Consider the following 16,359-nt stretch of genomic DNA (forward strand, 5'->3'; position numbering starts at 1 on the left):
TGGGGAAAAGAAATGGATGACGTTTCAGTTCGAGACACCTCTTTGGGCTTTAGAGGGATATGGTTAAATGAGGGTAGGTGGTAATAGTGTAGATGGAGCTGCTTGAACGGCATGAGCAAGTTGGGCTGAATGGTCTGTTTCCGTGCTGTATGATGAAAGGGGTAAAATATTGGGGGTCAGGAAACAAAATAGGCCAACAAGAGGAGAACAGATCAGCCTGCAGCACCTACTTCCAATTCGCATTGACTGGTTACAGGGTTTGTGGCATTCACTCCAGATGGTTTTAGTACAATGGCCTGCTTTTGAAGCACTTAAAAATGCAAAACAATTGGACAAGAGCCAGTTTAAAACTTGCCAAGTTAGACACAGTAACTCAGCAGGTCAAGCAGCATCTCTGTAGAAAAAGGATGGGTGATGTTTCGGATTGGGACCCTTCTTCAGACTGAAAGAAGGGGGTGGGAGGTGATGGAAGTTAAGAGCTGGAGGCAAAAAAGACCAGGAAAAGCCACAAACGACCCCAGGTGGAGCGGTGCCTGGCACGTGCTGGGCTGGATGTTCTCCCCATGACTGCTTGTTGCATTTTCTCCTGCCATTCGGATTTTTATCCGACTTCCCGAAGACATGTGGGTTAGTAGGTTAATCAGGTGGGTAAACTACAGCTATTGGCTCCATCAGAGTAGAAACTAGAGTCAATCGGAATGCAGAGAAAAAAAAAAGTGGAATTAGTGTCAATGGGTGCTTGAAAGTCAGCATGGGCTTGGTGGGCCAAAATGCTAGTTTCCATGCTGTATAGCTCAAAGAAAATTAGGTAAAAGCTTGAAAATTAATTTCTAATGCAACCTGTTGCCATTCGAAATTAACCACAGCATAGGCCGTGAAAATAACCTGGCAATCCTATGTTTAGTTTTAGAGATGAACCGGGAAACATGCCCTCCAAGATAAATCAAGTCAAGTGAGTTTATTGTCATGTGTCCCTGATAGGACAATGAAATTCTTGCTTTGCTTAAGCACAACAGAACATAGTAGGCATTGACTACAAAACAGATCAGTGTGTCCATATACCATTGTATAAATATATACACACATGAATAAATAAACTGGTAAAGTGCAAATAAACAGGTAATGGGCTATTAATGTTCAGAATTTTGTCCGAGCCAAGTTTAATAGCCTGATGGATGTGGGGAAGTAGCTATTCCTGAACCTGGTCGTTGCAGTCTTCAGGCTCCTGTAACTTCTACCTGAAGGTAGCAGGGAGATGAGTGTGTGGCCAGGATGGTGTGGGTCCTTGATGATATTGCCAGCCTTTTTGAGGCAGCGACTGCGATAGATCCCCTTGATGGAAGGGAGGTCAGAGCCGGTGATGGACTGGGCGGTGTTTACTACTTTTTGTAGTCTTTTCCTCTCCAGGGCGCTCATGTTGCCGAAACAAACCACGATGCAACCAGTCAGCATGCTCCAGCCCACCAGGTCCACGCTGGCCAGCAATCCCCGCATTATACAACACATACTAGGGACAATTTACAATTTTTCACCGAAGCCAATTATCCTACCAACCTTTACATCTTTGGAGCGTGAGAGGAAACCTGAGCACCCGGAGAAAACGCAGGTCATGGGGAGAACGTACAAACTCCGTACAGGCAACACCCGTGGTTAAGATCAAACCTGGTTCTAGCACTGTAAGGGGAAAGCACTCAGCCTAACCAGGCGGCATTTCTAGAAGGATATTTTGGGTTGGGGCCCCTTATCGGACATTGCCCATTGCCCTTCACAGAGGCTGCCCGGTGTGCCTGCCACGTTCCTCCAGCACTTGGCTTTTATTCAAATATTTCGGCATCTGCAGTCCTTTGCATCTGGTATGTCTACTGCATGCATCTACCAGTTTTACGTACAGAATGCAATGTTCGTCTGGCAAAAAATCATTTTATATTTTGAAAGAAATAGCCTAATTAGCACACTATTCCCAGGCATCGTGAAATCAAACAGCAGGGAATAAAAGCCATGAAAAAGCCTCTTTAACCAATCAAGTTTACACAATCTCTAATTAATTTTTAAATAGATGCTCGAGATAAATACCAGGTCATGAGGATGTGATGTTTACCCTGACGTTGTCGAGTCAGTTTGCATACAAATAATTTGTAGATTGGAGGAGAAAGGGGGTTGAGATAGCTGATAGAGATAGATGGGGGGGGAATGAATGTGCGATGATTGCAATGACTTTGATGTTACTGCTGACATTTTGTTTTGCCTACAGCCCCATTAGATGTAACTGCTGCTATGGATGAGCATCGTGGACAGAAGATGTAGCCTAAGGGAGACCCAAAGTGCTGGAGTAAGCCCAGGGATCGATGCAGCATCTCTGGAGAAAATGGACAGGTGACGTTTTGAGTTGGGACACTCCTTCAGACTGAACTCTCTCGTTCTTGATTCTTCAACTCTCTGGGGCAAAGGACAGTGGATTCATGCTGTCTCTGCCCCTCGTCGTTTTATACACCTCCAAGGGCACAACTCAGTTCCCTGTACTTCAAGGAATAAAGGTCCTAGACTGCACAAACTCTCCCTATAATCTACTGAAAATACAGCCTAGTCGGAAAGGATAGTTTTTTTAAATATTTCAAAATAGACTTTATTCAAGTAAATAAATATATACCATACATAAACTGTGCAAAAAATTCATCCAACATTTTCGGAGGCTATACAGACATTCAATACTGTTTACACACATTGCTTAAATTTCACAAATTTCTCCCTCACCCTTGCCACTCATGTGGCCCACTGGCGTGGAATCCCTTCCCTTATTTTGGAGGGGGGGGGGTCTCCACAATACCCCGCCCACCATGTCCAGCAGCGGACTGTGGTCCTCCCTAACCGAACCTTGGCTGTACCGAGCTTCAGTGCGTCCCTTGAGCACTTACTCCTGCAGTCTGCAGCGGGCCAGTCGGCATATTCCCCGACGGACATCTCGCTCTGCTGGGTGGTCAACAAAGCTCGGGCCCACCAAAGATTGTCTTTCTCCGAGTTGATGACCTTCCAGCAGCACTCGATGTCCGTCCCTGAATGTGTCCCTGGGAACAGTCTGTAAATCACAGTCCTCTGTGACGGAACTGTTCGGAGAGTGGGGGGGGAGGAGACACTTTAAGATATGGCAGATCACCCAGAGCTCTAACTACTGCTTGGGATGAGTGGCACCATTACTGGTACACATCCCTTCCAGGGTGGGAAAGTGTCAATGCTCCAACAACTCTGGTTAGCTGTGAAAGCTGTGAGGCGTATGGGGGTGTGAGGGTGTGGCTGTGTGGACCACTTGCACCGCAGTCTCACACAGTCTCGACAGCTCACCTTAAATAATAAGTAGCTGCACGCTAATGCAATTATGAAATTAAGAAATCAAAGCAACTTGAAAGTGGAAAGTGAAGCAAGCAGAGCGTGTTTATTAATACGGTTCAGTGAAATATTTCAAAATCTTAATTATTTATGTAACTAGATGTTGAGATGTAGTTTGAATATAAATTATGCTCAGAATCACTCATTTCTAGCTTTTTTTTTCTCCACAGTTAATGTTCTGTTGAAATTTGCATCGCCAGCAAATACAAATGGCATTTTATAATCTCGGAAATATCTATTCAGGCCCAGGACATTTATCACCATCGTACGCCTTAGGACATCCAGTGCAGGAAGGATCTGCAGATGCTGGTTTAAACATAAGGTGGACACAAAAAGCTGGAGTAACTTGGCGGATCAGGCTGCATCTCTGGAGCGAAGGATAGGTGACGTTTTGGGTCAGAACCCTTTTTTCAGCCTGAAGAAGGGTCGCAATTCAAAACATCCCATTTTCCTTCTCTCCAGAGATGCTGCCTGATTTGCCAAGTTACTCCAGCTTTTTGGGTCCATCTTAGGACATCCCGTGCCTTGACTACAGTACCTCCTCGACTGTAACATGGACTGTCCTCAGAACATCTCCATTAACTATTCCAAGTTCCCTGGCCTTTGTGTCGTTTTCTACAGTTCAAAACAGAGGAGAAATATGGATCTTGCCTATCGCCTGGGCTCTACATATCGATGACCACTTTGGTTTCGGAGGGGGCCTATTCTCTCCCTTTGACTCTTTGCATCCAAAAAGAACCAACTCAAATATGAGAGCAAAAGAGTTGAAGGAACTTAATTTTTCTGACTAATAACTTAAGGAACATACTCCCCAAATACCATCAGCATATCTCCTACCCAATGTGGTATGTTAATCACTGTTAATCCACTGTCAACTACACCTAATGGTCCAGCGCTTGCCTTCATTTTAGTGGCGTCATCAATTTTGATTGTATGTTTGTAGACGGGTGGATTTCATTCATGCCTCGAAGCCAAGTCTTTTGGCAGCCAGGCTAATGGCAATTAATAAATGTTAATACGTAATGCCCAAAGTTCAACATTGACATAAGGAGCTACGACTCTCGATTATGACATATCGAAGGAAATAATGTTTGCGCACAGAACTCTGCATGCCAAATGCAATCAAAAAGCGATCTTTGATCTACATCCTCCTTCTTTTTCACCCTCAACACCGTTCCCACCCTGAACTATTGCAACCTGACATTTTGGTATTATGACTGTGGGAGTGGGACACTGCTTATGACAAAGTCTGAGGCGTGTTGGAGCTACTGGTGCAGGCGAGTCGATGTTGCTGCCTTACAGGGCCAGAGACCCGGGCTCGGTCCTGGCTACGGGTGCTTTTCTGTACGGAGTTTGTACGTTCTCCCCGTGACCGCATGGTTTTCCCCGAGACCTTCCGTTTCCTCCCACACTCCATAGACGTACAGTTTAGTAGGTTAATTGGCTTGGTATAGGTGTAAATTGTCCCTAGTATGTGTTAGATAGTGCTAATGTACGGGGATCATTGGTCGATGCAGACTCAGTGGGCCGAAGGGACTGTTCCCACGCTGTATCTCTAAACTAAATCAAACTAAACTAAATACCCATTTCAACTTAAATCCTCAGATTATTTTGCTCAGGAGGATGAAGTGGAATATTGCCACCCTTGCTCAATGATTGTACATTTCACCACCCAAAATAATCCACAGAATTTTTGTATGCCCATGGAATGGCTACCATGCAATAGTACTAGCCGTTGGGAATATCTACCCAAAGTCTTCTCCAAGAAACCTGCAGCACAAAGATGAAAGACCACAGAAGATTGAAACTCAACTTGTTGCTTGTGGGCACACAATCTAATGAGGATAGTGATCTTATTCAATTCCTCCCACAACAATTACACTGACAACATGTTGTCCCTGTTTTAATGTACCGACACGTTCAGATGAGTCGTAGGCAATTTGAGTTTTGTGAAAACCACCATAACCACTTTGGAATTTAGCGCTCTTTGGTGAGGTAGAGAAGGCATATGATGTGCTTGCTTTCACAGATCGGGGCACTGAGTACCAGAGTCAGGTAGTCATTATGCAGTTTCGCCCGGTCTTTGGTGGATTATGTGGCTGACCCAGTACAGGAAGGATGTGGGGGCTTTTGGCAAAGATGCAGAGGAAGTTTAACAGAATGCACCCTGGATTAGTGGGTGTTAACTAGTGGAAGAGGTTGGACAGACTCGGATTGTTTTCTCCGGAATGCCGGAGGTTGTGGGGAGACCTGATAGATGTATATAAAATTATGAGGGGTGTAGGCAGGGTAGACAATCAGAATCCCTTTCCCTAGTTGGAAAAATCACATACGAGAGGACATAGCTTTAAGGTGAGAGGCAAAGTTTAAAGGAGATATGCGGGAAACATTTAAAATAGAGGGTGGCGAGTGCCTGGAATGCACTGCCAGAATTGGTGGTTGCGGCAGATGCAATGGCAGCATTTGAAATACTTTTGGAAAGGCATATTAATATGCAAGGAATGAAGAGATATGGATTATGAGTAGGTAGATAAGAGATGGTCTTGGCATCATTTTTGGCACAGACATTTGTGGGCCAAAGGGCTTGTTCTTGTGCAGTGCTGGTCTATGGTCTAACTCCGAGTTTGAGAACAACAGCAGGATGCAGAGGCAGGGAAGGAGGAAGAACCGATCATCGCAGGGCTGACAAATAGATGAAGAACAGGAACAGATTATGGCCATATGACCCAAAGCTTGACTTGCAAAATATTAGCTGAGAATTGAGATTAGTGCAAAAGTTAAATTTATGCCTAATGGCCCAAAGAAAAACACAACAAATTCAATATTAGTTTAAGAAGGAACTGCAGATGCTGGAAAATCGAAGGTAGACAAAAATGCTGGAGAAACTCAGCGGGTGAGGCAGCATCCATGGAGCGATGGAAATAGGCAACGTTTTGGGTCGAAATCCTTCTTCAGAATGCAATATTAGTGCAGGAAACATTGCACAAAGAGATCATATATACACAAAGTATTAAATCTTTGAGAATTATACAAACTTATTTTTAATAAGTGATGCTCCATGTTATTTTGCTTATTGCAGCTGATGTTTATGCAAGACCTAATTAGGTCGAGTTCTTTTAGGATTTAATGTGCAAGGCTACACCTTGATTTAAGGTTTTCTACAATGATGCAATTTTATAAAGGTGCATAATTATAAACAGTTCCATGGTTTAGGGCATAAAGTCACAAGTGATAGAAGCAGAATTAGGCCATTCGGCCCATCACGTCTACTCCGCCATTCAATCATGGCTGATCTATCTCTCCCTCCTAACCCCATTCTCCTGCCTCTTCCCCATAACCCTTGACACCCGTACAAATCAAAAAAACGTATCTATCTCTGCCTTAAAAATATCCATTGACGGCCTCCACAGCCTTCTCTGGCAAAGAATTCCACAGATTCACCACTCTCTGACTAAATAAATATCTCCTCATCTCCTTCCTAAAGGAATGTCCTTTAATTCTGAGGCTATGACCTCTGGTTCTAGACTCTCCCACTAGTGGAAACATCCTCTCCACATCCATTCTATCCAGGCCTTTCACTATCTGTGAAGTTTCAATTAGGTCCCCCACATCCTCCTGAACTCCAGTGAGCACAGGCCCAGTGCCGTCAAACGTTCCTCAAAAAGTCCTTAAAGTAAAAGAGGGGGGGAGGGGGGGGAGCACGTACCCAAACATCTGTAAGGAACCACAATATGAGGGTGGCCTTTACATTGCTTCCGGCCTTTCTTGCACCAGTTCTGGATGGTGGCGGGTTGGTTAGCCTCGACAACATTGGTGATCTGCAAGTCTGGATAAACCTAGGAGACAAAAAGAAAACAAAGTTGAAAAGACGAGCTCTGAAAAAAAAAAAAAAAAAAACCCCCACAGGCCTGATTCAGCTAATGTTTGTGTCTCAACATTTGTAATTCTGAATTGTTGAATCCACAGTTTTCATTGTCATTGAATACACCACGCTGGCTTTTCACACGCTTGGAAGCAACTCTGATCTTAAGCTCAAATTGTCAGTGACAAGTGCTCTTTTGGCAGAGTTGTTTTGGTTGACTAAATACATTGACGATCGATGAAACTAAACACCATGTATTCCGTGGAAAATGATGTACTTTACTTAATCAACTAAAAATAATATAATGTTCGGCAGCATCAATTATCATACAGCTTCAGATCACATTGCAAGGTTTTTCTTAGTTGCAATTTAAAATAAAGGTTACTGAAGTAATAAATTTCCAACTTAAAAATCTTTGTAAATCAAATGGCCCTATTAAATATACCCGAGACAGTTATAGGTGAAAATAAAAAACTGTTCATTGGTCTACCAAGTGAACCAACTAATATAATCACACTCTCCTATTTATAATCCATGTCACATTAAACACATTTTACTTGAGACGTGGATACCTTTCTTGAACCTGATTTTTTAATTGCAATGGCTTTAAGTTATTATCTTCAATTGGCTTGCCAACATTTAAAATAAAAACAAGGAATTAACATAAACAGGCTGCTCTGCCATTCAGTAAGATAATGGCCGATCTGATCGTGAACAGATTTCCTGCTCATTTCCCGTAACTTGTAACTACACCGAGTCCAAAACATTCTGTATCCATTTTAAGTGCAACCAGTAGCTCAGCCTCCTCGTTATGGCCCTGTCCCACTGTACGAGTTCATTCAAGAGCTCTCCCGAGTTTAAAAAAAAATCAAACTCGTGTTAAGCACGTAGAATGAACGTAGCGGGTACGTCGGAGCTTGGGGACGTCTCTTAGCGGCTCGTAACGTTAACGGCAGGTACTCGGGAAACGCGGAGATCGTGAAGATTTTTCAACATGTTGAAAAATGTCCACGAGAGCCCCGAGTACCGACGATTTTACGCCATTACCGTAAATCTCCGAGTTCGAATCAGGGCAAACTCGGGAGAACACTTTGAATGAACTCGTGCAGTGGAACAGGGCTTTCAGGATAGATAATTCTAAAGATTCACAGACCTAAAATTTAATTTTAAAAAACTCCGTCCTACTCTCCAGTCAGAACCATGCAGCACAGAAACAGGCTATTTGGCTCACCAAGCGCATGCCAACAGATTATTAGTTGACTCCTTTTGTTTATAAGACAGTTCAGGTAAATTGGCCTGGCAAATGTAAAAATGATCCCTAGTGTGTGTAGGATAGTGTTAATATGCGGGGATTGCTGGTCAGCGCAGACTCAGTGGGCCGAAGGGCCTGTTTCCGCACTGTCTGGTTCTATATAAGCCATTCAGCCTGTCAAGTATACTCCGCCATTCAGTCATGGCTGATTTATCTTTCCCTCTCAAACCCATTCTCCTGCCTTCTCCTTGTAACCTTTGATGTCCTTGCTAAGCAAGAATCTATCAATCTCTGCTTTAAATATACCACAGCTGTCTGTGGCAATGAACTCCACAGATTCACCACCCTCTGGCTGAAGAAATTCCTCGTCATCTCCATTCTAAAAGGTATATCCTTTTAATCTGAGGCTGTGCCAACGGTCCAAGACTCTCCCACAACTAGAACCACCCTCTCCACATGCACTCTATGTACTCAGACATCAGTTGTCAGGAATTAAAAGTAACATTAGCAAATTTGATGCCACATAGTTGGGTGGCGTGTGAACTGTGAGGAGGATGCTATGAGGATGCAGGGTGACGTGGACAGGTTGGGTGAGTGGGCAGATGCAGTATAATGTGGACAAATGTGAGGTTATCTACTTTGATGGCAAGAACAGGAAGGCAGATTATTATCTGAATGGTGTCAAGTTGGGAAAAAGGGAAGTACAACGAGACCTGGGTGTCCTTATACATACGGTCACTGAAATTAAGCATGCAGGTACAGCAGGCAGTGAAGAAAGCTAATGGCATATTGGCCTCCATAATGAGAGGAGTTGAGTATAGGAGCAAATAGGGCCTTCTGCAGTTGTACAGGGCTCTGGTGAAACCAAAATTGTGTGCAGTTTTGGTCGACTAATTTGTGGAAGGACATTCTTGCTATTGAGGGAGTGCAGCGTAGGTTCATGAGGTTAATTCCCAGGATGGCGGGACGGTCATATTCGCCTGTGATTCACATCTCCTTGAAAACACAATGCGCTAACGGTGAAATGTTTACATATTCTGATAGAGACTTACGCCATGATGTCAAAAATCGCCTCATGTGAAAATTTGATGCAGTATTTCCTGTGTTATTTATGAAAATGTTCTAAAATTTGAGAGGGAGGGGGAGAGAGAGAGTGGAATATGTTTGGGGGTGGGGAGGCTGCTGCTCTATGACCTGGGTAGGTGCTGCCTCTACCCCCCTCCCTCTGTGTCCACTCCCTTTCTGCCCCCCCCTCCCTCTCTATTCCCCCCTCCCCTCTGCTCCCTCCTCCTTCTGCCCCCCTCCCTCTCTAGGGAGTGGTAAATATTGGGACCTATGGGTGAGTGGTGAAGTATTGCGTTCGGGAACCAGCCCTCCCCTGTGATTCTGCGCCCCCCACCCATCAATCTCTACCCCCCTCCCTCTCCACCCCTCCCCCCCCCCCCGCTTCTCTAGCCGCGCCTGCGCAGTTGGGTGCTATGCGTGAGTGGATAGGGCGGGGGATGGGGTAAAAGGAGCGAATAAATAATATTAATATAATATCAAGGGGGGTGGTTAATGTGTGTGTGTGTGTGGGGGGGTGTGGGGGAGGTTAATGAGTGTGGGGGTGGTTAGTGTGTGTGTGATGCTGCAGGCTGCCGACGAGTCTCCCCCAGGTCTAGTAGCTAATAAATTTGAAATAATTGACTCAAAAATGCATTTGGAAGGGAGTGATCTTGCATGTTTGGACCGAGAGGTAGGAAGCCCAAACACTGGGTGCCAGAAGCATACCAAAAAAAAGGGGGGGAAAGACACAATCTCATGCCAAATTCTAGTCTCAGATGCACCAGGGATAATCCAAATATTTTTGGTAGAATTGGAAACTTTTCTTGCAGACCTCAGAAGCCAAGGCGCCTAGTTGAAAAAGCCAGCTCAATGCCAATTCAAATATTACCTTTGGTGGAGTTTCTTCCTTTCCAAAATATCTTGATTTGCACTCGAAACGATATATTTGCCAAACTATGCTCAACCTATTGACTACATTCCTCATAGCACCCCGTCCCTCAGCATGGCTCCCACTTCAGCTCTGAGAATCTACATAAACGTTTAGTAAGAAATCTCTCTCATAAGTGACAGTGAATGTTCACGTTTTAAAGCTTTCGGGCGGAAGAATATTTAAAACATTTGTTTCTAAGCCCTCTAAACATTTCTATCACCCATGTTCCTTTAAGTAAATACAAGACTATTCTTGCCATAAATAATGTTACCCAAACATATTAAAATGCATGTTTTCATTAAATCCCTACTTCCTACTGAGTCATAACATCAAACAGCGTTGAAACATGCCCTTTGGGCCAACTTGCCCGCGCCGACCAACATCTGTTTTAGTTTCAGTTTAGTTAATCCTCACGTTCCCATTAAATCTTTCCACCTTCACCTTAAACCTATTCCCACTGGTGCACTACATGTGGAGCAAAACACAGTGCTGGAGAAACTCAGCAGGTCAGACAGTATCTGTTGATGGGACTGGACAGGTGATGTTTTAGGTCGGGACCCTTCGTCAGATTGTGTGCGGATCTGTGTCAAAGTTGACTGTGTAACAGGAGTGCTGCTGATTATAATGGTCCTCCACAACCCACTATTGCTGTGGTGGCTGTTGAACCCCGTTTGCAGTGAAAAATGTTCCATTTAATAATCAAGAGTCAAAAATGTTCGTAGCATTCAACAGCTGAATGGCTGTTGAGTTGTTCATGAGCCTGGACGTCACAGTTTTCAGACAGTTTTAGATGCACAAGAGACTTTTACCCAGAGTAGGGGAATCGAGGAACAGAGGACATTGGTTTAAGGTGAAGGGGAAAAGATTTAATAGGAATCTGAGGGGTAACCTTTTCACACAGAGGGTGGTGGGTATATGGAACAAGCTGCCAGAGGAGATAGTTGAGGCTGGGACTATCCCAACTTTTAAGAAACACTTAGGGCGACAGGTACATGGATGGGACTGCCATTCACTGTGATCATGGCTGAGCATCCATAATCAGTACCCCGCTCCTGCCTTCTCCCCATATACTTTGACTCCGCTATCTTTAAGAGCTCTATCTAACTCTTTCTTGAAAGCATCCAGAGAATTGGCCTCCACTGCCTTCTGAGGCAGAGAATCCCATAGATTCACAACTCTCTGGGTGAAAAGGTTTTTCCTCATCTCCGTTTTAAATGGCCGACCCCTTACTCTTAAACTGTGGCCCCAGGTTCTGGGCTCCCCCAACATCGGGAACATGTTTCCAATTTCTAGCATGTCCAATCCCTTGATAATCTTACATGTTTCAATAAGATCCCCTCTCATCATTCTTAATTCCAGTGTATAAAAGCCCATTCTTTCATCATATGACAGTCCCACCATCCCAGGAATTAACCTGGTGAACCTACACTGCACCCCCTCAATAGCACAAATGCCCTTCCTCAAATTTGGAGACCAAAACTGCACACAATACTCCAGGTGTGGTCTCACTAGGCCTCTGTACAACTGCAGAAGGACCTATTTGCTCTTGTGCTCAACTCCTTTTATTATGAAGGCCATTGGCTTTCTTCACTGCCTGCTGTACCTGCATGCTTATTTTCCTGAAATTTAGATGAAACTTTCGCAACTCTGCACCAGTCAAGACAGGGCACTCCCATGAAGGGCGCGGCTCTCCCCTGGGGCTTTGGGAACACGCCCAGGAAAGTTGGCATCCTGGAACAATCGGCAACAGTGATGAAAACTAAAAGTTGCACAGAGCCTCCTTGATGATCTGGGCGCTGCGGAAGGTATACATAAATGCAAGAGTCTTTATGTGGTTGGAATTCTAATCTCGCTGTTCTGTGACTGCTTGGCTTGTTTACAGATCAAGGTCAGAATTTTCAAACCACCAGGCATTTTTCTCTAATATTCACCTTCAAGATCATTCATTATCAGCAGGCCAGAAGAGGTAAAATGCACAGCATGGCTTTTTGCTCCTGGGAATCATATCATCCAAATGCCGGTCACTCAGCTATATTCTACCATTAAGATATGAAATATTAAAGTGTACCCTTCGCAGCTGTAGTCAGCCAACATCCTGAGTGTCAGCTTGCATTGCTTGCTTGAACTGAATGTGGAACATCAACCCAGGCGCAGTAAACGATTGCCGAGGCAAACTCAAGTAAAGAACAAAGGAGAACTGTGCTAACGTGCAAGACGACAGACACAAAATGCTGGAATAACTCAGTGGGTTAGGCGGCAGCTCTGGAGACAGGGAACAGGTGACATTTCAGGTCGAGGCCCTTGGTCAGAGCCACAAAGGGGGAGCCGCTAGAGGATGTTGCAGAACTCTGATCGGAGAGGGGAGACCTTCTGCACTGGCGGCATACCTCCAGGAGATTTCGCAGTGGAGCAGACTAAAATGTGTATGAAGGAACTGCAGATGCTGGTTTATGCTGAAGGTACACACAGATTGTTGGAGTAACTCAGTGGGTCAAGAAGCATCTCTGGAGAAAAGGAATAGATGACATTTCGGTTCGAGACAATTTATGTGTGTCACACAGACCGGCGGGTACAAGCTCTGGGTACTCCTAGTTACAAGTTTATAGTTTGACCTCAAATTGGGATGGGTTGATGATCTCTCAATGTCCTATTCACTTGATAGCTGCTCAGCAAATGAAGCAGTCCACATCATTCATGCAGCTAGACCTACACAACATAGTGGCTTGGTGTACTAGGTGGTCAATCAGTATTTGTACCGCTAAAAGTACAAAGCAATGCCTGTCATCATTGGGAGCGAGTTTAATATCCCTCCTCAACATTGAATGGCATTACTACTGCCGATTTCCCCCATCATCAACGTCTTGGGGATCTCAACCCAGACCTTCTACATAAAATGCTATGTGAATCCAAGTCAGAGGCTGGGTATCCTGCAGCAATTAACTCACATTGTGGCACTCCTGAACATTTCTACCATTTACAAGTCAGGAATGTTATGGAATATGCAGGGAGGAACTGCGGATGCTGGTTTATACGAAGTGCGGCACAGCGGTAGAGTTGCAGCCTTGCAGCACCGGAGACCTGGGTTCAATACCGACTACGGGCGCTGTCTGTACGTAGTTTGTGTGTTCTCCTCGTGACTTTTCTCCGAGATCTTCGGTTTCCTCCCACACTCCAAAGACATACAGGTATGTAGGTTAATTAGCTTGGCGTATGTGTAAATTGTCCCTAGTGTGTGCAGGATAGCGTTAACGTGCGGGGATCGCAGGTCGGTGTGGACTCGGTGGGCCGAAGGGGCTGTTTCCGCGCTGTATCTCTATACTAAACTAAGACAATATGGAATACTTGAGCAGAAAGAATAAAGGAGCTCAGCAAGTCCAGGCAAGTGTGGACAGAATAGATAAAGGGCGATTCAGGTCGGGATCCTTCAGTCTGTCCCCCAGCACTGGTATCTGCTTATGATTTCAGCAGATGGGAGTTATGGAATACTTTCAGCATGCTTGGATGAATCTTCCCCCAACAAGTCAGCAAATGCAGCATCCAGGATACAGCAGAAATGGCACTCAACCAACCACTCTGAACTATCAAGTGTTCAAGTGAGTTTATTGTCATGTGTTGCTGATAGGACAATGAAATTCTTGCTTTGCTTGAGCTCACAGAACATAGTAGGCACTCCCTGTACCTTCAGCAGCCCCGCTGCCCATACTACCTACAAAATATCACTGCAGTTATCGCCCTGTCCCACTTAGGCGATTTGTTTTGGGTGACTACGGGCAACTGCCGCAAAATTTTCAACATGTTGAAATTTTTTCAGTGGAAGAGGCGACAATTTTTTCTGTCGTAGGTTGCCGTAGGTGATGGCGTAGGTTGTCGCCAGGTGTCGTAGGTGAATTCCATTAAAACTAGTCCCTGGCAAGTCGCTTAAAGAGTCGCCTAAATGGGACAGGCCCCTGATTCACCTAGACTACTTTGACAGCAGCACCCAAACCTGCTCTCCACATGGGCCAGCAAACAGATTGTCAACTAGCCCCACACTGTCCTCATTTGGAAATGTGGGAGGAATTGTTAGCGGCCTGTGGTCCAAAGATCTAGAACTCCAGCAGCCCAGTGGGAGAGCCAGGGCAGCAATGGTGGCGCAGCTGTAAAGTTGCAGCCTCACAGCACCAGAGACTTGGGCTAAATCCTGCTGCCTGTGCAGACTTTGTACGTTCTCCCTGTGACCACGTGGGTTTTCTCTGGGTGCTCTGGTTTCCTCCCATATTCCAAAGTAGGCTACACAAAAATGCTGGAGAAATTCAGTGGGTGCAGCAGCATCTATGGAGCGAAGGAAATAGGCAACGTTTCGGGCCGAAACCCTTCAGTCTGAAAAATTGTCTCATGCCACTTATTTCACTTGCATGACAAAGCAAGTAACTGGGCTTAAGAGATAACATTACACAATTTATTCAATAGCGCAAGGAAGGTTACTCCATTAGCAAGAAGGTAGACAAAAGTGCTGGAGAAACTCAGCGGGTGCAGCAGCATCTATGGAGCGAAGGAAATAGGCGACGTTTCGGGCCGAAACGTCGCCTATTTCCTTCGCTCCATAGATGCTGCTGCACCCGCTGAGTTTCTCCAGCATATTTGTGTACCTTCGATTTTCCAGCATCTGCAGTTCCTTCTTAAATTCCAAAGTAGGCCAATTGGCTTAAGTAAAATTGTAAATTGTCCCTAGAGGGTAGGACAGTGCGAGTGTTGATCACTGATTGGCATGGACTTGGTGGGCCAAAGGGCCTGTTTCTGTGCTGTATTTCGAACGTCTAAAATAAGTGGTTTAAGTGGGCCACATGCCAGCACATTGAAAGGTAATTAGGGCGAGGTAATAATTAATGTTTTATCAATGATTCAGAGATTCGGAAAAATAAGAAAAATTATCCTGACCATTGAACTTGGCAATTGAATCCAATTTTAATGCATTTTCAAAATTAAAATTTCCAATAACAATTCCCCGGGGACTGAGCAAGTTTAACCAGCTCAAATATACACAAAGGGTATGCTGATAAATCTCAAAGATGTGCTGAGCCAAAGAGATCTGGCATCTTGGCTACAATTTAAATTTAGCATCCAGGTTAAGAATGTTAATGGTGGTTTTTAAATTTGCCTGTAAATCATGCGAATCCTCTGGGATTAATTACACAGCGGCCTATCAGCATCTGTCAACGTTGTCTTTTGTGCAGATATTTAGGTTCATCAGGCTAACTCACCGCGAAAGGCAATCACACGTGAACAAGGACAGCACTGATCACCATCGATGCCGCGCCCAGCCCCCTCACGTTGAGGGACGGGGGCCGAACGGGCTCCACGCGGTCCAGTATGATAATAAAACACACTTGACTTTTCTTCCTATAAGAACCATTGGCAGCTCAACGCCATGATGTGCCATGTGGAGGATTTGTGACTGGAGTCCTCAGGTTGTTCAGTCACACCACAGTTTGGCAGAACCATGAAGCTGGCAGACTGTGGCAAGCAGTGGGAGGTTATGGAAAACCTACCACATTCGGGATGAAGCCATGTGCGGTAGATATATCAGCCATCAAATTAGTAGCAGGGAATCCCTACCCTTGGCATGTGGCCTTTGTTTCGAGGACCTTTGTTTCGAGAACCCGAGTTAGATGGCGCTCTTAAAGATAGCGGAATCAGGGGATATGGGGAGAAGGCTTTTATGATGCTAAATGATTTGGACTTAGAATAGATCGAGCACAGGAGGTTGAGGGGTAATATTATAGTGGTGTATAAATTTGAGGGGAGTTGATAGGGTGAATGCAGTCTTTTTAAGTTTAAGGTGAGAGGAGAAAGATTTAATGGGAACCTGAGGGGCAACTTTATCCACAGAGTGGTGGGTATATGGAAAGA

The 16,359-nt window shown here is 44.7% G+C and overlaps 1 protein-coding gene across 6 annotated transcripts in view; it reads right to left on the bottom strand.

The window, feature by feature from the left end:
• The window catches only part of LOC129703041 (amyloid-beta precursor protein-like), a 162,891-nt gene that overhangs the window by 85,261 nt on the left and 61,271 nt on the right, over window positions 1–16,359 (bottom strand). For all 6 annotated transcript variants that reach the window (XM_055645225.1, XM_055645229.1, XM_055645224.1 and 3 more), the window contains exon 3: window positions 7,088–7,217. In XM_055645225.1, the coding sequence (XP_055501200.1) occupies window positions 7,088–7,217 (130 nt within the window). The remainder of the gene's footprint in view (window positions 1–7,087; window positions 7,218–16,359) is intronic.

This window comes from Leucoraja erinacea, chromosome 13 (assembly GCF_028641065.1).
Source record: "Leucoraja erinacea ecotype New England chromosome 13, Leri_hhj_1, whole genome shotgun sequence".
Lineage (NCBI taxonomy): Eukaryota > Metazoa > Chordata > Chondrichthyes > Rajiformes > Rajidae > Leucoraja > Leucoraja erinaceus.